The sequence below is a fragment of the Sapajus apella genome, unplaced genomic scaffold (assembly GCF_009761245.1).
Source record: "Sapajus apella isolate SASKATOON/1434 unplaced genomic scaffold, GSC_monkey_1.0 scaffold14, whole genome shotgun sequence".
Taxonomy (NCBI): Eukaryota; Metazoa; Chordata; class Mammalia; order Primates; family Cebidae; genus Sapajus; species Sapajus apella.
This window is the reverse complement of record NW_022436954.1, coordinates 16,443,329-16,460,116: the sequence shown is the minus strand read 5'-3', so window position 1 is coordinate 16,460,116 and position 16,788 is coordinate 16,443,329. Positions and strand designations below refer to the sequence as shown.

The 16,788-nt window shown below is 40.1% G+C and overlaps 1 protein-coding gene across 3 annotated transcripts in view; it reads right to left on the bottom strand.

Moving 5' to 3' along the window:
- The window catches only part of CKAP5 (cytoskeleton associated protein 5), a 110,289-nt gene that overhangs the window by 61,459 nt on the left and 32,042 nt on the right, over positions 1–16,788 (bottom strand). For all 3 annotated transcript variants that reach the window (XM_032283405.1, XM_032283407.1, XM_032283406.1), the window contains exons 5-9: positions 12,303–12,474; positions 10,725–10,857; positions 10,383–10,483; positions 9,396–9,509; positions 3,164–3,268 (exon numbers count right to left, since the gene is read on the bottom strand). In XM_032283405.1, the coding sequence (XP_032139296.1) occupies positions 3,164–3,268; positions 9,396–9,509; positions 10,383–10,483; positions 10,725–10,857; positions 12,303–12,474 (625 nt within the window). The remainder of the gene's footprint in view (positions 1–3,163; positions 3,269–9,395; positions 9,510–10,382; positions 10,484–10,724; positions 10,858–12,302; positions 12,475–16,788) is intronic.

Sequence of the window (16,788 nt, the reverse complement as noted above, 5' to 3'; positions counted from 1 at the left end):
ATGGATCGCCTGAGGTCAGGAGTTCGAGACCAGCCTGGCCAACATGGTGAAACCCCATCTTTAGGAAAACTACAAAAAAAAAAATTAGCTGGACATGGTGGCAGGTGCCTGTAATCCCAGCTACTTGGGAGGCCGAGGCAGGTGAACTGCTTGAACCTGGGACGCGGTCATTGCAGTGAGCCGAGATCACGCCATTGCACTCCAGCCTGGGCAACAAGAGCGAGACTCCGTCTCAGAAAAAAAAAAAAAGCAGTCACAAAGACCATGTATTGTATGATGACTCCATTTACATGAAATGTCAAAACCTTAGAGACAAAAAAGTAGATTAGTGGTTGCCAGAGTCAAGGGCAGGGAGCAACATGGGGAATGACTGTTAATGGGCAAGGGGTTTCTTTTTGGGGGTGATGAAAGTGTTCTGGAATTAGATAGTGCTGATGGTTACCTAACATTGTGATTATTCTAAAATTAATTTACAAGAGTAAATTTTATCTCATAAAGTTGCTGCCTAAAAAAATCACCTTGTCTCCACCCAAACAAACCAATAAAGCAAATATTTAAGTGGAATAAAAAGTCATTTCCCTTCTTGAAGGACACAGAATCTCAGAATGAAGAGTTCTCATTCTCTCCGACTATGGCAGTGCTTCTCAACCTATATGCTGCCTCTGCACCTTACAGAGTCTTGCTCTGTCACCCAGGTGGGAGTTCAAAGGCATGAACATGGCTCACTGCAGCCTCAACCTCCTGGGCTCAAGTAATCCTCTCATCTCAGCCTCCTGAGTAGGTAGGACTACAGGTATACGCCTCCACACCTGCTGATTTTTTAATTCTTAATTTCTTAGCCACTTCCCTGTAAATGTAATTTTTTATTTTATTCTTTGTTGAGACAGGGGTTTCTCCATGTTGCCCAGGCTGGGGAAGAAAATTTCTAAGATCCAAAAGACACAGCAAAGCTCAATGGCATCCAAAATAAAAGAAAAAATTGTTTTCAAGATTTCACAGAAGTGGTTATAGACTACTTGGTATAGACCAAGGACTATGGTTCCCATGGAAAAATATAAGACTTTTTAATACTAGAAAGTTATAAATTGAAAATCAAGATATTTTAATGTCTATCAAGCTAAAGGTCACTTTTATAAATATTGCCAAAAAGATAAGTTTGTAAACATTGAAAGAAAGTCAAGTCAATAACATGCTTGATACCAAACATTGTGTATATTATAGTATTAAGGTGGGAGAGATCTCAAACTATAAAACAATGGAGACTTTTTTTTTTTGTGAGATGGAGTCTCGTCTGTCACCCAGACTGGAGTGCAGTGGTGCTATCTCAGCTCACTGCAACCTCTGCCTGCAGTGTTCAAGTGATTCTCCTGCCTCAGCTTCCTGAGTACCTAAGATTACAAGCATGTGCCACCACGCCCAGTTAATTTTTTGTATTTTTAGTAGAGACAGGGTTTCACCATGTTAGCCAGGATGGTCTTGATCTCCTGACCTTGTGACCCGCCCGCCTCGGCCTCCCAAAGTACTGGGATTATAGGAGTGAGCCACCGTGCAGGCCTAATGGAGACATTCTTTAACCAGCACAACAAAGTGAAGTAAAGCCATAATCAGAACTCAAACTGGAAAGCCAGGTAATCATCCAACCATAATTTGGTAAATTAAAATGGATTTTAGGCTGGGTGTGGTGGCACAAGCTTGTAATCCTAGCACTTTGGGAGGCTGAGGCAGGCAGGTGGCTTGAGCCCAGGAGCTCGAGACCAGCCTGGGCAAGATGGCAAAGTCCCATCTCTACCAAAAATGCGAAGAATAGTCAAGCATGGTGGGGTGTGCCTGAAGTCCCAGCTACTCGGGAGACTGAGGTGGGAGGATCACCTGAGCCTAGGAGGTTAAGGCTGCAGTGAGCAGAGATGGTGCCACTGCACTCCAGCCTGGGTGACAAAGTGAGACCCTGTCTCAAAAAAAAAAATAAAAATAAAAAATATTCTCTGGACTGATATTTAAGTGGTTTAGGAAAAAAAAAATTGTTCTCTATCTTGAAAAATTATTCCCAATACAAAAGTGTAACATCCTACTAAGTAACACAAACTTGACTGAAAGCTAATTAATAAACCAATGGCATATACACATAGATATTATATATTGATTGCTATAAAAATGCTGATTTTAAATTTGTTTCAATTTATGACTTACATGTCTAAGGGTTTTATAGACTCTTATTTTTATTGCTCTAGTAATAAGCCAGTCATGATTTATTTTTATTTGGTAGTGTCTTCTTTTTCTTCAATTAAGTTCTCTGAGATTATTTTTAATGCTATGAGTAAACAAGCTCCAAATACCATAGCTCATGTGAGGCTAGATATTAGCTTCATAACATAAAATGGACACATGACTAGGGACTATTAGGAAACTTCTAAGTCAACCTAGGGAATCAAATGACAAAAGTGGCTAGCAAGCTAAACTCTAAAGATCAATAGGGTCAATTTTTAGGATGCTGAACCATTCTTAGTAATTCAGACCAGATTTAGAGGCCACTGACAGGTGCCAGTTAAAGAAAATATCTTAATTAATTAAAATTATTACCAAATTTGTTGGAAACAAACTTAAACATATAGTCAACAAATATCTCCAGTCAGATTTTCTTTGAATAAGTTAAACAGACATCACCTATATAAAATATATAACATTGTAACCTATATAAAATATCTCAAATATATAAGTAAATTATATATTAAAACAGGAAAACACTATAAAACACATTTTATAAGTTAACCTCACAGTTTTACATTCACAGTTTTATATTGCCTTTCCTACTCTCGTTTTCATTCTGGTCCTGGTCATTACAAGTTTTATCTTGTAATGTGTATAATGTTGTAAGAACAAAGCAAGATACTAACAAGTAACTAAGGAATTAGCAAATAAATCAACTCAACTAAGTACTTTATTAGGGCTAGTGCCTGACTTTCTACATAAGGCCTATAAATTTTGTTATAACTGACATCTGAAATTTATAAGAATCTATGCTGAATATTAATGAAACAGAGACAAATTTACTTTGTACAATATGTACACATCTATGCCAAGGAGTTGTTTTAAAGCATACAGCAAACTAGGTTTGCCATTTTTGATAAACTTTGTTGTTCTGTATCTAAAAAGGAGTGTTACTTACATGTCCTGCATACTGTCCAAATTTCTTCCTTAGCCCAACAGCCAGGCCAGTAAGACATTTTGCTGCCAAAGCTACCAACATGACATTGGTGTCCTTTCCAACAACCTACAAAGAGGGAAAAAAAGGAAAACAAAATAGTCACAGCCTTGTAGAGGGGTATTTAAATTTTATTCTCAAAAAACTCAGAGGCCGGGTGCAGTGGCTCATGCCTGTAATCTCAGCACTTTGGGAGGCCGAGGCAGATGGATCACCTGAGGTCAGGAGTTTGAGATCAGCCTGACCAACTTGGTAAAACCCTGTTTCTACTGAAAACACAAAAATTAGCCAGGCATGATGGTGGGTGCCAGTAATCCGAGCTACTTGGAAGGCTGAGGTAGAAGAATCGCTTGAACCTGCAAGGCAGAGGTACAGCGAGCTGAGATTGTGCCACTGCACTCCGGCCTGGGAGAAAGAGCAAGACTCTGTCTCAAAAAAAGAAGAGAAAAAACAACAACAACTCTGAAAGCTCTTATGCTAATATATGACCAATTTTATTTCCTACATGAGAGGAAAAATTCTTCTTTCACTGTATTGAATTTGGGAGCTTCCCTTCATTATGTTTAGTCTTCTCTCTTAAAGTTCCACTAACAAATCATAGATAAAACCACAACATCGAATTACTCACTATCCAGGAGTGGCAGTCTCGGCTGTCAGCACTGTTCAACTGTGCAAGAAGTGACCCTGACAATGACAGAGAAGCCAGGGGTCTGCTGGCTTTGTTTTGGGACAAGGAAAATGAAAAGATAACGTATCTCTGAAAGACACCACAGGGCAACAGCTCTAATATTCATAACCAAGAAGCACCAGAAGAAACTGCTACAGATACTTTCAGGAAGTCTATGGGGACTTTAAATTGTGAATGCTACTGCAACCATTCTTCTGAGGGAGCTTCTGGCCCTGAGGCTGTCACTTCAGTCATCTAATGATTGTTAAGCTTGGATTCGAAGTCTGAGTAGATTCTCCTCTGGCACTGTTTATACTACTGCCGTCCTATGACACACCCCACAAAGCCCAGCACTTATCTAAACTCATGGGTAGTAGCTGCATCTATGTCAATTCAATAAGATAGTGACTATGACTGGGTTCCTTCTGGGTAAGATTTTACTGTGGTACACTGCCCAATCAGGTGGTGTTAAAAAGCAGCTTTATAGCCGGGCGTGGTGGCTCATGCCTGTAATCCCAGCACTTTGGGAGGCCAAGATGGGCTGACTGCCTGAGGTCAGGAGTTCGAGACCAGTCTGGCCAACATTGTGAAATCCCGTCTCTACTAAAAATATAAAAAGTGTGGCCAGGCATGGTGACATGCACCTGTAATGCCAGCTACTCAGGAGGCTGAGGCGGGAAAATTGCTTGAACCAGGGAGGTGGGGGTTGCAGTGAATCAAGACATGCCACTGCACTCTAGCCTGGACGACAGAGCAAGACTCTGTCTTAAACAAACAAACACACTAACAAAAAAGCTGCTTTATTATACAAAAATTAACTAATGGTGCATGCCTGTAGTCCCAGATACTTGAGAGGCTGAGGCAAAAGGATCACTTGAACCTGGGAGGTGGAGGTTGCAGTGAGCCAAGATTGCACCACTGCACTCCAGCCTGGGTCGCAAAGCACGCCTTTGTCACAAAAAAAGAAAAAAAGAAAGCTGCTTTATTTGTAAATGCCCCCAAACTCTTGTTTTTTCACTCTTTTCCCAGTAGGAGTAATGCCTCCAATCTACTTTGAATTTTATCTTCTCCCTACAAGCTGATGTTCCACAAGCAGAATGCTTTATTCTAGATTCTTTGTATTAAACAAATCCTAACTTGTAGCATGCAAGTTCTACTTGGCACTTATATGCACTCCTTAAGTGGTGAAGAATAAGGATTAAGAAACTAACATTTATTAAAAAACAAATTAGGCACCACAATTTTGTAAGCACTTTATAAATCCTTTTTAAATTTAATTTTCACCCAAACCCAATAAGGTAGTATTATTATTATTTCAACTTTGAGGATTTGCAGCAAGGCGTGGTAGTTCACACTTATAATCTCAAGACCTTAGGAGGCTGAGGAGGGAGGATTGCTTGAGCCCAGGAGTTCAAGACCAGCCTGGGCAACATGGCAAAACCCTGTCTCTACCAAAAATAGAAAAATTAGCCAGGCATGGCGGCATGTGCCTGTAGTTCCAGGTACTTAGGAGGCTGAGGTAGGATTGCTTGAACCTGGGAGGCAAAAGTTGAAGTGAGCTCAGATTGCACCACTATGCTCCACCCTGCGTGATAGAGCGAGACCCTGCCTCAAAAACAAAAAACAACAACAAAAACTGTGCAGATTTCAAAAGATTTTTTTTGTTTTTTTGAGACAGAGTCTGGTTTGATCTCAGGTCACTGCATGCAACCTTCCCCCACCCCCCCCAGGTTCAAGCGATCCTCCCACCTCAGCCTCTTGAGTAGCTGGGACTAAAGGCAAGTGCTACCACATCTGCTAATATTTATATTTTTTATAGAAAGAGGGTTTTCTTCATGTTGCCCAGGCTGGTCTCAAACTCCTGGATTCAAGCAATCAGCCCGCATCAACCTTCCAAAGTGTTGGGGTTACAGGTGTGAGCTATTGCACCCAGCCAGATTCTAAAAATTAGAGATTAATGTGCTTAAGGTCAGGTAATTAGCAAATGGTAATGCTGTGTGATTCAAACTCAGGTCAATTTTGACTCCAAAGCTTTTGCTCCTTTTATTAAGTAAAGCATGTTCTCCTTCTAAACTTGTGTTATGGTATGTCCACTTTCCTTACGAGAGAATGAGATCAGGGTCCTAAAAAACATTTTGTTAACCTCTAACTATTATAAGTCTATGAAGAAAAAAATTTTCCATTCATTTCTGTATTGAAATCACTATCTAAAGCATGTTCTCCTTCTAAACTTGTGTTATGGTTAGTCCACTCTCCCTACGAGAGGATGAGATCAGGGTCCTAATTAACATTTTCTTAAGGCCGGGCGCGGTGGCTCACGCTTGTAATCCCAGCACTTTGGGAGGCCGAGGCGGGTGGATCACAAGGTCAAGAGATCGAGGCCATCCTGGTCAACACGGTGAAACCCCGTCTCTACTAAAACTACAAAACATTAGCTGGGCATGGTGGTGCGTGCCTGTAATCCCAGCTACTCAGGAGGCTGAGGCAGGAGAATTGCCTGAACCCAGGAGGCGGAGGTTGCGGTGAGCCGAGATCGCGCCATTGCACTCCAGCCTGGGTAACAAGAGCGAAACTCCATCTCAAAAAAAAAAAAAAAAACATTTTCTTAAATCTCTAATTATTATAAGTCTGTGGAGAAAAATATTTTCCATTTATCTCTGTATTGAAATCACTATCTAAAGCATGTTCTCTCTTCTAAACACGTGTTATGGTTAGTCCACTTTCCTTATGAGAGGATGAGATCAAGGTCCTAATAAACATTTTGTTAAATCTCTCATTACTGTACTGGGCCAGGCGCGGTGGCTCACGCCTGTAATACCAGCACTTTGGGAGGCAAAGGCAGGTGGATCACGAAGTCAGGAGTTCAAGAGCAGCCTGGCCAACATGGTGAAACCTGTCTCTACTAAAAACACAAAAATTAGCCCGGTGTAGTGGCAGGTTCCTGTAATCCCAGCTACTTGGGAGGCTGAGGCAGAGAACTGCTTAAACCTGGAAGGCGGGGGTTGCAGTGAGCTGAGATCGCTCCACTGCACTCCAGCCTAGGTGACAGAGCAAGACTCCATTTCGAGGAAAAAAAAAATCTCTCATTACTGTAAGTCTATGGAGAAAAAAATTTTTCATTCATTTCTATATTGAAATCACTACTGGCATTTTATTTATTTATTTATTTTTGCTACTGGCATTTATAAATGTTCTGATTATTTTCCTTACCAAAATGCCTCTCAGATTTGATTTCGATGCTAGACTTTATATTTAGTATTTAAATATATATTCTAGAAATGGACGTCAAAAACATGTCAGAGCCCATTACAACAAATTTCTAGTTCAATGAATTTGGGATGAAATTTGGACATCAGTATTATATATATATATATTTTTTAAGATGGGGTTTCACCATGTTGGTCAGGCTGGTCTTGAACTCCCAACCTCAGGTGATCCGCCCGCCTTGGCCTCCAAAATGCTTGGATTACAGGCGTGAGCCACCACGCCTGGCCTGAACATCAGTATTTTTATATGGCTCAAAGGGTCTACTCAAATATAAAATCCATGATGTTCTCTCTTTATATAATACAGCAAGAGATTATATTTACATTCACAATACCAATGGAAATCACAGAACTGTCTTTGTGTGAGAAGCTAATATCCTTAGAAAATACATGTAGAAAACATATGATATTAATGATAAAGAAAAAGAAAAGATTTTCTTTGACACATTGGGAATTCAGCGCCAGAGCAATAAGATTTCTAATAATAATCACATGCTCGAAGAATTGACAGAGAATCTGTAGCTTTCTTCATACGCCCCTGGAATCTGACTTTCCCTGTCTCAATGCCCTCTCCTATTCCCCTTCCCATTCTTTCCTCTCAGGCTCCAGGTCAGTAAAACTATTTCCCCTAGGGCAATTCTCTTTTATCTTACACAAGTGTGGTTCTTCAAGATGGAAAATTGAGGACTGAACAAAGATTTCACAAATCTTATCTCTGCCTCCAAGTTCCAATGGAGGAAAGCCTAGGAGAGTTAACTACTAGAATATACACTTGATCCTCATTATTCATGAATCCATATTTGCTAAAACCTACTTATAATCTCAAAATCAACACTCAGGGTGCTTTCCCAGTCATTCACTGACAAGTTCAAACCTGTGAACATTTTGTGTGGTCTATTGTGCACATTTCCAGCTGAGGTTGACAAGATAACACTCTGCCTTCTTGCGTTGGCTCTTACACTATAAACAAGTTTCTTTTTCATGGTTTATTCAGTGCCATGTTTTTGCATTTTTGTGTTTTTTGTTGGTGCTTTTGTTGTTTAAAATGGCTCCTAAGTGTAGTGCTCAAATGCTGTCTAATATTCCTAAACGCAAAAAGGCTCTGATGTGACTTATGGAGAAAATATACATGGTTAGGAAAAGCTTTGATCAAGGATGAGTTATAATGCTGTTGGCCACGAGTTCAATGTGAATGAATCAACAATATACATTAAATATGGTATCTCCAAACAGAATAAAACAAAGATATTTATTGATTTATGGAAATGTTGTGACCAAAGGGTTGCAGAATCCTAAAACTGTATTTCTCTTAGAAGCAATGATTCAATATTCACTAATTTAGTGTTCTCAGTGGCTTAATAGAAAATAACTACTACAAGTAATGAGAGTCACTATACTTCCATGTGCATATAATTAAAGATCAACTTCCTCATTTCACCATTCTAATCCTCTGCAATTTCAGACTGAGGAAGCAAACAAAACAAAGTTTTCATTCTTGCTGTATTCAAGATGTTTTCAGAGTTTGTTCTTAGCACTATAATCATACCCAGTGTGTTTGATCTGTACTTACAGATTTCATAACAAGTTATTACATAAAAAGTGTCCACCAGCAGCATTCAACTTGCCTGGACCTAAGCAATACCAAGAGTATTTTCTAAAAATGTTTATCTCTTACTTTGTACTTGCCTGCTTCAAAACTGACCACATATCCCATACTCTTTACACACTGATACAATGTAGTGTGCAATCATTTGCTATCCTCATGTTTAATATTTGTCCAATTAAATACAGCTAACTTAAATAGCTCATCCTATAGAATTATAAAACTGTAATATTTAGTTCTAGATCAGCAAGACTCTCTTTTTCTAGAGGTTTACAGAAGCTATCAAATAGCATACCTAAAGTCAAATTAACAAAAAACAAAGACTGAAAATGAAACTAACCCACAACAGTAATTTAAAACAATCCTTTAAAAATGAATGTCTGAGCTGGGCGCGGTGGCTCATGCCTGTAATGCCAGCACTTTGGTAGGCTGAGGTGGGCAGATCACCTGAGGTCAGGAGTTCGAGACTAGCCTGACCAATATGGTGAAACCTTGTCTTTATTAAAAAAAAAAAAAAAAAAAAAAAAGTATGTCTGTAATTCAAATACCAGCAGTAGTGTTCCTTATGCGGCAGTGTATGTGTAATTAAAAAGATGACTGATGAGAAATTCAAAGGCCTGATCGTTATTACAATACTAATGCGAAAGTCCTCATATTTACCTTCTTTAATGCTTTTACTAAATCTGCATAATCGCCAGCTTCCAGTTTGGGGTTTTTTACTAGTACTTCTACAGCCTCCAGGGCCTCTTTTCTCTCTTGCCATTTTTTTGCCTCCTGCAAGATACAATATGAGTCATTTGTAACAGAAAATAAGAGAGCAGAATAAAAGTCTATTTCTTGCACCCTGCTAATTCAAAGATATATTATTTTTTAAAAAAATTATAAAACTGTGGAGGCAATCAGAACATTTTGTTATATACATAAATTTTTGTTGATATTAAAAAGTATTTTCATAAGATGTTATAACTAAAGTAATATAATAAACAAACAGAATGCCATAAATGTTTCATTCTCATTTTCTAGGCAAATGTTAGTAAGCAGACATCAAACAGAAAACATTAATAGAAAGCATTTCTAGCCCACCCATCTCACAGTAGCATAATTACAGGAGAGGAATATTTCTACACTGACAACATTAAAAGGACCAGAAAAGAACAATCACATAACCAACAACCCACTACTATAGTGGTGGTTGGGATAAGACTGCGTTTCTCGACTGGAATGATTTTGTCTCCTAGGGAACTTCTGGCAATGTCTGAAGACATTTTTCGTTGTCATGACTTAGGGGGATAGTATTACTGACATCTAGTGGATAAAAGCCAGAGATGCTGCTAAACATCAAACAATGCACAGGGCAACTGACAAAAATGTCTAACAGTGCTAAGGTCAAGAAACCTTGGGGTAAAGTAGTGGCAGTAGAAATGGAGAAAATGGAGAAAGGGGAGGAATCTGGAGATCTGGAGTGCTATAATATATATGTGTACAAAGTAGTGTAGGAGCAAAGAGGAAGAAGCAACTAACTCACTTTGCTAGGGAAGATATGGAGTGGAAGAGGGTGCACCAGGCAAGCATTCAGCAGAGTACTCTAATTCTATTCAAGTAATTACTTTGAAAGAAATAAGTGAAAGAAGTTTAACTATTACTTACAATTTTGTCATAAAAGTCTTTGGGAAGTTTGGAAAGAATTTCTACAGCTTCTAAAAGCTCATAAGCATCTATCTGTGGTACCTCATCACCATCATCACCACCTTCAAGAAGAAAAACAAACCAAACCTTAAAAATGGTTAGAATTATTTTACTTATCAGTTATCAGTCCTTTCACACCCTGATGAAATTTTAATAGAGAAGGGATCAGAGTTATTAAAGCTACATGCAACTTATATTTGATTAAAGGCAGTCCTGCAAAATATGCCTAATGAACGCAAGATTCTGGTGGCAGTGCCAGTTCTTGCTAATTTTTGCAGAAACCAGCGTTTAAAATTGGCTTACCTCCTTCAGCATCTCCACCAGCAGACTGTTGTTGTTCCAATTTAGCTTCTAGTTCTTGTTGGGAACGAAGAAATCGACTAGGTCTAGGAGCACTTGTTGGCAGTTTGATCCATTCTTCTTCTAGTTCTTTCAACTGCAAATATCACATAATATTTAAATAACATCTGCATCTCCACCATTAGTTAACATACTTAATACTTACATTTATTGACATATCAGGACCCAATTTCTTTCTCTTTCTTTCTTTTTTTTTTTTTTTTTTTTTTAGACATGGAGTCTTACTCTGTCACCCAGGCTGAAGTGCAGTGGCATGATCTTGGCTCACTGCAACCTCCACCTCCTGGGTTCAAGTAATTCTTGTGCCTCAGCCTCTCAAGTGGCTGGGATTACAGGGATGCCCTACCACATCTAGCTAATTTTTGTATTTTTAATAGAGATGAGGTTTAACCATGTTGTCCAGGCTGGTCTTGAACTCCCGACCTCAGGTGATCCTCCCGCCTCAGCCTCCCAAAATGCTGGAATTACAGGTGTGAACCACTGTGCCTGGCTTCTAGTTTCTTATTTATGTGGCTCTACCAGAGAAAAGATTTATTCATTCATCCATTGAGAGACAGGGTCTCAACTCTGTTGCCTAGGCTGGAGTACCGAAGCTCAATTTTGGCTCACCGCAGCCTCGACATCCCCAGGTTCAGGTGGTCCTCCCACATAAGTTTCACGAACAGGTGGGACTACAGGTTGTACCACCATGCCCAGCTAATTTTTTTTATTATTTGTAGAGATAGGGTTTGCCATGTTGTCCAGGCTTGTCTTGAACTCCTGGGCTCAAGTGATCTGTCTGCCTGGGCCTGCCAAAGTGCTGGGATTACAAGTGTGAACCACCATGCCAGCCAAGGAAAATATGTAATTAAATTGTATTTATTTTACAGTGTAAGTCAAATCTATTTGAATTTACTATAAGGAAGATGTATGTCTAAGCATTAAGAAAGAACAATAAGTCCCACTTTTTTTTTTTTTTTTTTTGAGACGGAGTTCCGCTCTTGTTACTCAGGCTGGAGTGCAATGGCACGATCTCGGCTCACCGCAACCTCCGCCTCCTGGGTTCAGGCAATTCTCCTGCCTCAACCTCCTGAGAAGCTGGGATTACAGGCACGTGCCACCATGCCCAGCTAATGTTTTGTATTTTCAGTAGAGACGGGGTTTCACCATGTTGACCAGGATGGTCTCAATCCCTTGACCTCATGATCCACCCGCCTCAGCCTCCCAAAGTGCTGGGATTACAGGCTTGAGCCACTGCACCCGGCCAACAAGTCCTACTTTTTAAGACATTCTCATTAGTTCATGAATGCGGATATATTTGCATTAAACCAACTGTAATAAAAAGCCAGAAAGAATGTACTTCACACAGACAATAAGTTCTGCCACCCAACAGAATTGGAGAGAAAGTAAGCTATGCTCAGAATAACTGATTTCAAATTTAAGAATGAAAAATAATTATGTTTAAGGATAGAATACCAACAATGATAGGAAGAAAATATTTTCATATGAACCTTGTGCAAAAGCAACCAGAAAACTTCTTACCTGGACAGAGTTTATATTCTGTAACGGGGGTCGCAGAGCATCCCGAATCCATCTGTAAATCTCCACAGCAATTAGTTTGGCTTCATCTCGAACAGCCTTCTCTCGAGACTCAAAGAGTTTTGGCAACACTTTGATAATTGGCTTAAGCAAGATGATTTTGGAACCGAATTCACTACAAGTAAAAAATTGGAGAAAAAACTGTTAACATGCAATGCACTTGGGTAAAACATTAGCTTTTCTTCATTCAAACATAGTTCCATATTTATATATTAGAAGAATTAATGTAAGTTCAGTTTTTTTTAAGCAACAAAAGAAAAGGAATTCATAACTGCTTACCTACTTAGGTGTTGTTCTTCCAAGAATATTATTTAATGTGTAGGGTCCAAAACAATACAACCATTTTAAAACAAACTTTCTAAGTAAACAGAGTAGGATTAAAACCTATAAAGGATAAACACGTATAATACCTTTTTTTTTTTTTTGAGATGGCGTTTCGCTTGTTGCCCAGGCTGGAGTGCAATGGCGTGATCTTGGCTCACTGCAACCCCTGCTTCCTGGGTCCAAGTGATTCTCCTGCCTCAGTCTCCCAAGTAGCTGGGATTACAGGCATGCACCACCACACCTGGCTAATTTTTGTATTTTTAGTAGAGATGGGGTTTCACTATGTTGGCCAGGCTGGTCTCAAACTCCCAACCTCAGGTGATCCACCTGCCTCGGCCTCCCAAAGTACTGTGATTACAGGTGTGAGCCACCATGCCCAGCAAATACCTTAAATACATATATATATATATACACGTAAAAGCTTACAAACTAGTTTATAAATATTTAGATGAGTGAAATCTACTTTTAATAAACCTTTAATAGCTCCTATAATTAAAGTAATTCATTGACCTAGATAGATCACAAATCCCGGCAGTTTATATTTCATTCCCGACTTTGTGGCTATCACGCTACAACTCTAGGCAACTTAAATCTTTCTTTGGTTCAGTTTTCTATGGGGAAAATAGTTGCACTTTGACTCCTTTCAAACGCATATTTGGCAGAGCACGGTGGCTCACGCCTGTAATTTCAGCACTTTGGGAGGCTGAGGTGGGTGGATCACCTGAGGTCAAAAGTTCAAGACCCAAAGTGCTGGGACTATATAGGCATACGTCACTGTTCCTGGCCTTAATTATTATTATTATTTTTGAGATAGGGTCTCGAGCTCTGTTACTCAGGCTGGAGTACAGTGGCATAATCATAACTCACTGCAGCTTCACCTCCTGGGCTCAAGCAATCTTCCTGCCTCCTGAGTAGATGGGACTGCAGGCGCAATAAGAAAATGATTTTTATTAAGATATCTGGCTTGGCTGGGCGTGGTGGCTCATGCCTGTAATCTCAACACTTTGGGAGGCTGAGGCGGGTAGATCACAAGGTCAGGAGTTCAAGACCAGCTTGGCCAAGATGGTGAAACTCTGTCTCTACTAAAAATACAAAAATTAGCCAGGTGCCGGTAATCCCAGCTACTCGGGATGCTCAGGCAGAGAATTCCTTGAACCCAGGAGGCAGAGGTTGTAGTTAGCCGAGATCATACCACTGTACCCCAGCCTGGAGCAACAGAGCAAGATTCCGTCTCAAAAAAAAAAAAAAAAAGTACCTGGCTACGGCTATGTATATAGTTTAAGTACAAATATCATGAGAATAACCTACATAATCTCTAAGATTTCCTTTAAAATGTTCTTTATATTATTAAAAAGTGACATTTCAACTTGGCTCAGCTAACCTTTAAGATTAAAGAAAAAAAAAAAAGAAATCAGGCTGGGCGTGGTGGCTCATGCCTGTCATCCCAGCACTTTGGGAGGCCAAGGCAGGTGGATCACCTGAGCTCAGGAGTTCGAGACCGGCCTGAGCAACATGGAGAAACCCTGTCTCTAGTAATGATACAAAAATTAGCTGGGCATGGTGGTACATGCCTGTAATCCCAGCTACTAAGGAGGCTGAGGCACGAGAATCGCTTGAACCAGGGAGGCAGAGGTTGTGGTGAGTCAAGATTGCGCCATCGTACCCCAGCCTGGACAACAAGAGCAAAACTCTGTCTTAAAAAAAAAATAGCCGGGCGCGGTGGCTCAAGCCTGTAATCCCAGCACTTTGGGAGGCCGAGGCGGGTGGATCACGAGGTCAAGAGATCAAGACCATCCTGGTCAACACGGTGAAACCCCGTCTCTACTAAAAATACAAAAAATTAGCTGGGCATGGTGGCGCGTGCCTGTAATCCCAGCTACTCAGGAGGCTGAGGCAGGAGAATTGCCTGAACCCCGGAGGTGGAGGTTGCGGTGGGCCGAGATCGCGCCATTGCACTCCAGCCTGGGTAACAAGAGTGAAACTCCGTCTCAAAAAAAAAAAAATAAAAATAAAAAATAAAAAAGGAGGAAAAAAATAAAAAGTAAGAAATTATAGTGGCAATAAACCATTTTGTTTTAGGGATATTTAACATGGTTCCTGAAGAACCCAACATTTGAGATTTCTTAAATCTTCCTATATATTACTACTGTTTCATCTGACTCTTTTCTCTCTATCCTGGCCTAATTCTGTAAGGAAAAGAAAAAAAAAAAAGGAGCAAGTCCACATGGAAAATAGACACTTTAATAAAATAAAACCTAATTTGGCCGGGTGCAGTGGCTCAAACCTGTAATCCCAGCACTTTGGGAGGCCGAGGCGGGTGGATCACGAGGTCAAGAGATCGAGACCATCCTGGCCAACATGGTGAAACCCTGTCTCTACTAAAAATACAAAACATTAGCTGGGCGTGGTGGTGCGTGCCTGTAGTCCCAGCTGCTCAGGAGGCTGAGGCAGGAGAATTGCCTGAACCCAGGAGGCGGTGAGCCGAGATCGCGCCATTGCACTCCAGCCTGGGTAACATGAGTCTTCCACGAAACTGGTCCCTGGTGCCAAAAAGGTTGGGGACTGCTGCTCCAGTTAACAGAGCTAAAACAAAAAGTCTTACCTTAAGGCTTTCCTCCGTCTTAAAAAAAAAACAAAACAAAAAAACACCTAATTTTGCTAATAAACATATTACTACAGAAAACACAAAAGGGTACTAGAAGCCTGTTTTAGGTACCACAGAATGTTTCTGGTCATCTGAAGATCTCACTAACAAAGCTTTAGCAAGCACTGGAACCCATGATTGAGCAGTTTGGCCTCAAGGCTGTTGAGGATCCCAGAGAGCTACCTAGTTCCACTATGGAATCCAAAATGCTTCAGGACAAATAAAGAACCATGTAGGGACAGGACTATATAACAACATCTGTGAGGAAAACACGGTATATATCTAACTTGTTATTTTCCTACCCTTATTTTCCCAGTTAGCTAAAAAATGAAATAACCAGAGTGTACAGCACACCAGACTAGAAACTTCTAATTTAAAGTAGGAGATTACAGGCAAGGTGCAGTGGCTCATGTCTGTAATCACAAGCACTTTGGGAGGCTGAGGCGGGATCACCTAATGCCAGGAGTTCCAGACCAACCTGGTCAACATGGTGAAACCCCATCTCTACTAAAAATACAAAAATTAGCTGGGCGTGGTGGTGCTTGCCTGTAGTCCCAGCTACTAAGGAGGCTTGAGGCACAATAATTGCTCGAATCCAGGGGTGGAGGTTGCACTGAGCTAAGATCGCGCCACTGCACTCCAGTCTGAGTACAGCGTAAGACTCTGTCTCAAAACAACAACAACAAAGATTATAGTATATTTTTCAAATTCAGACATTACTAAGGACACAAAAGATTTACTGATATAAGCACAGTTCTGATAACTAATACAATTCACTAAACTTCTAAGATAACAGGATGAGCATACTATTTACTATTCACAAAAACATCTGCTTGCTATACCACCAGAATCTAAGCAGAAGTCAAATTTTACAGAAGTACATAATGAACAAAGAAAAAAACAATATTAAAGACCTATAAATCAAAGACTGTTCAATAAAATTCAAGAGTTTTTATACTTTCAAAGAAGATAAACACTAGAGGAAACATTTTTCTCCAAGATGTAGGTAATATGTAAAATCACAAGAGAGGTGAATTGGATGATCTTCATTCCCTGAGGATTTCACTAGAGCTGCTTTCTAAAATATCTCATATAGACAGTACTTGGGGACAGGATATCAGATTAGAAGAACTGCCAAATCTGAACAAACTAGTGATCTGTCTAATTAAGATTTCCATAGCAAATTACAGCCACTTGTTCCTGAAAGAGATCCTATTCATGAAAAATTTCATGCCCAAACATCAAGAAAGTCTAGGGTTAAAAATAACTTATTATATAGGGGCCAGGCGCAGTGGCTCACGCCTGTAATCCCAGCACTTTGGAAGGCCGAGGCGGGTGGATCACGAGGTCAACAGATCGAGACCATCCTGATCAACATGGTGAAACCCCGTCTCTACTAAAAAACTACAAAAAATTAGCTGGGCATGGTGGCGCGTGCCTGTAATCCCAGCTACTCAGGAG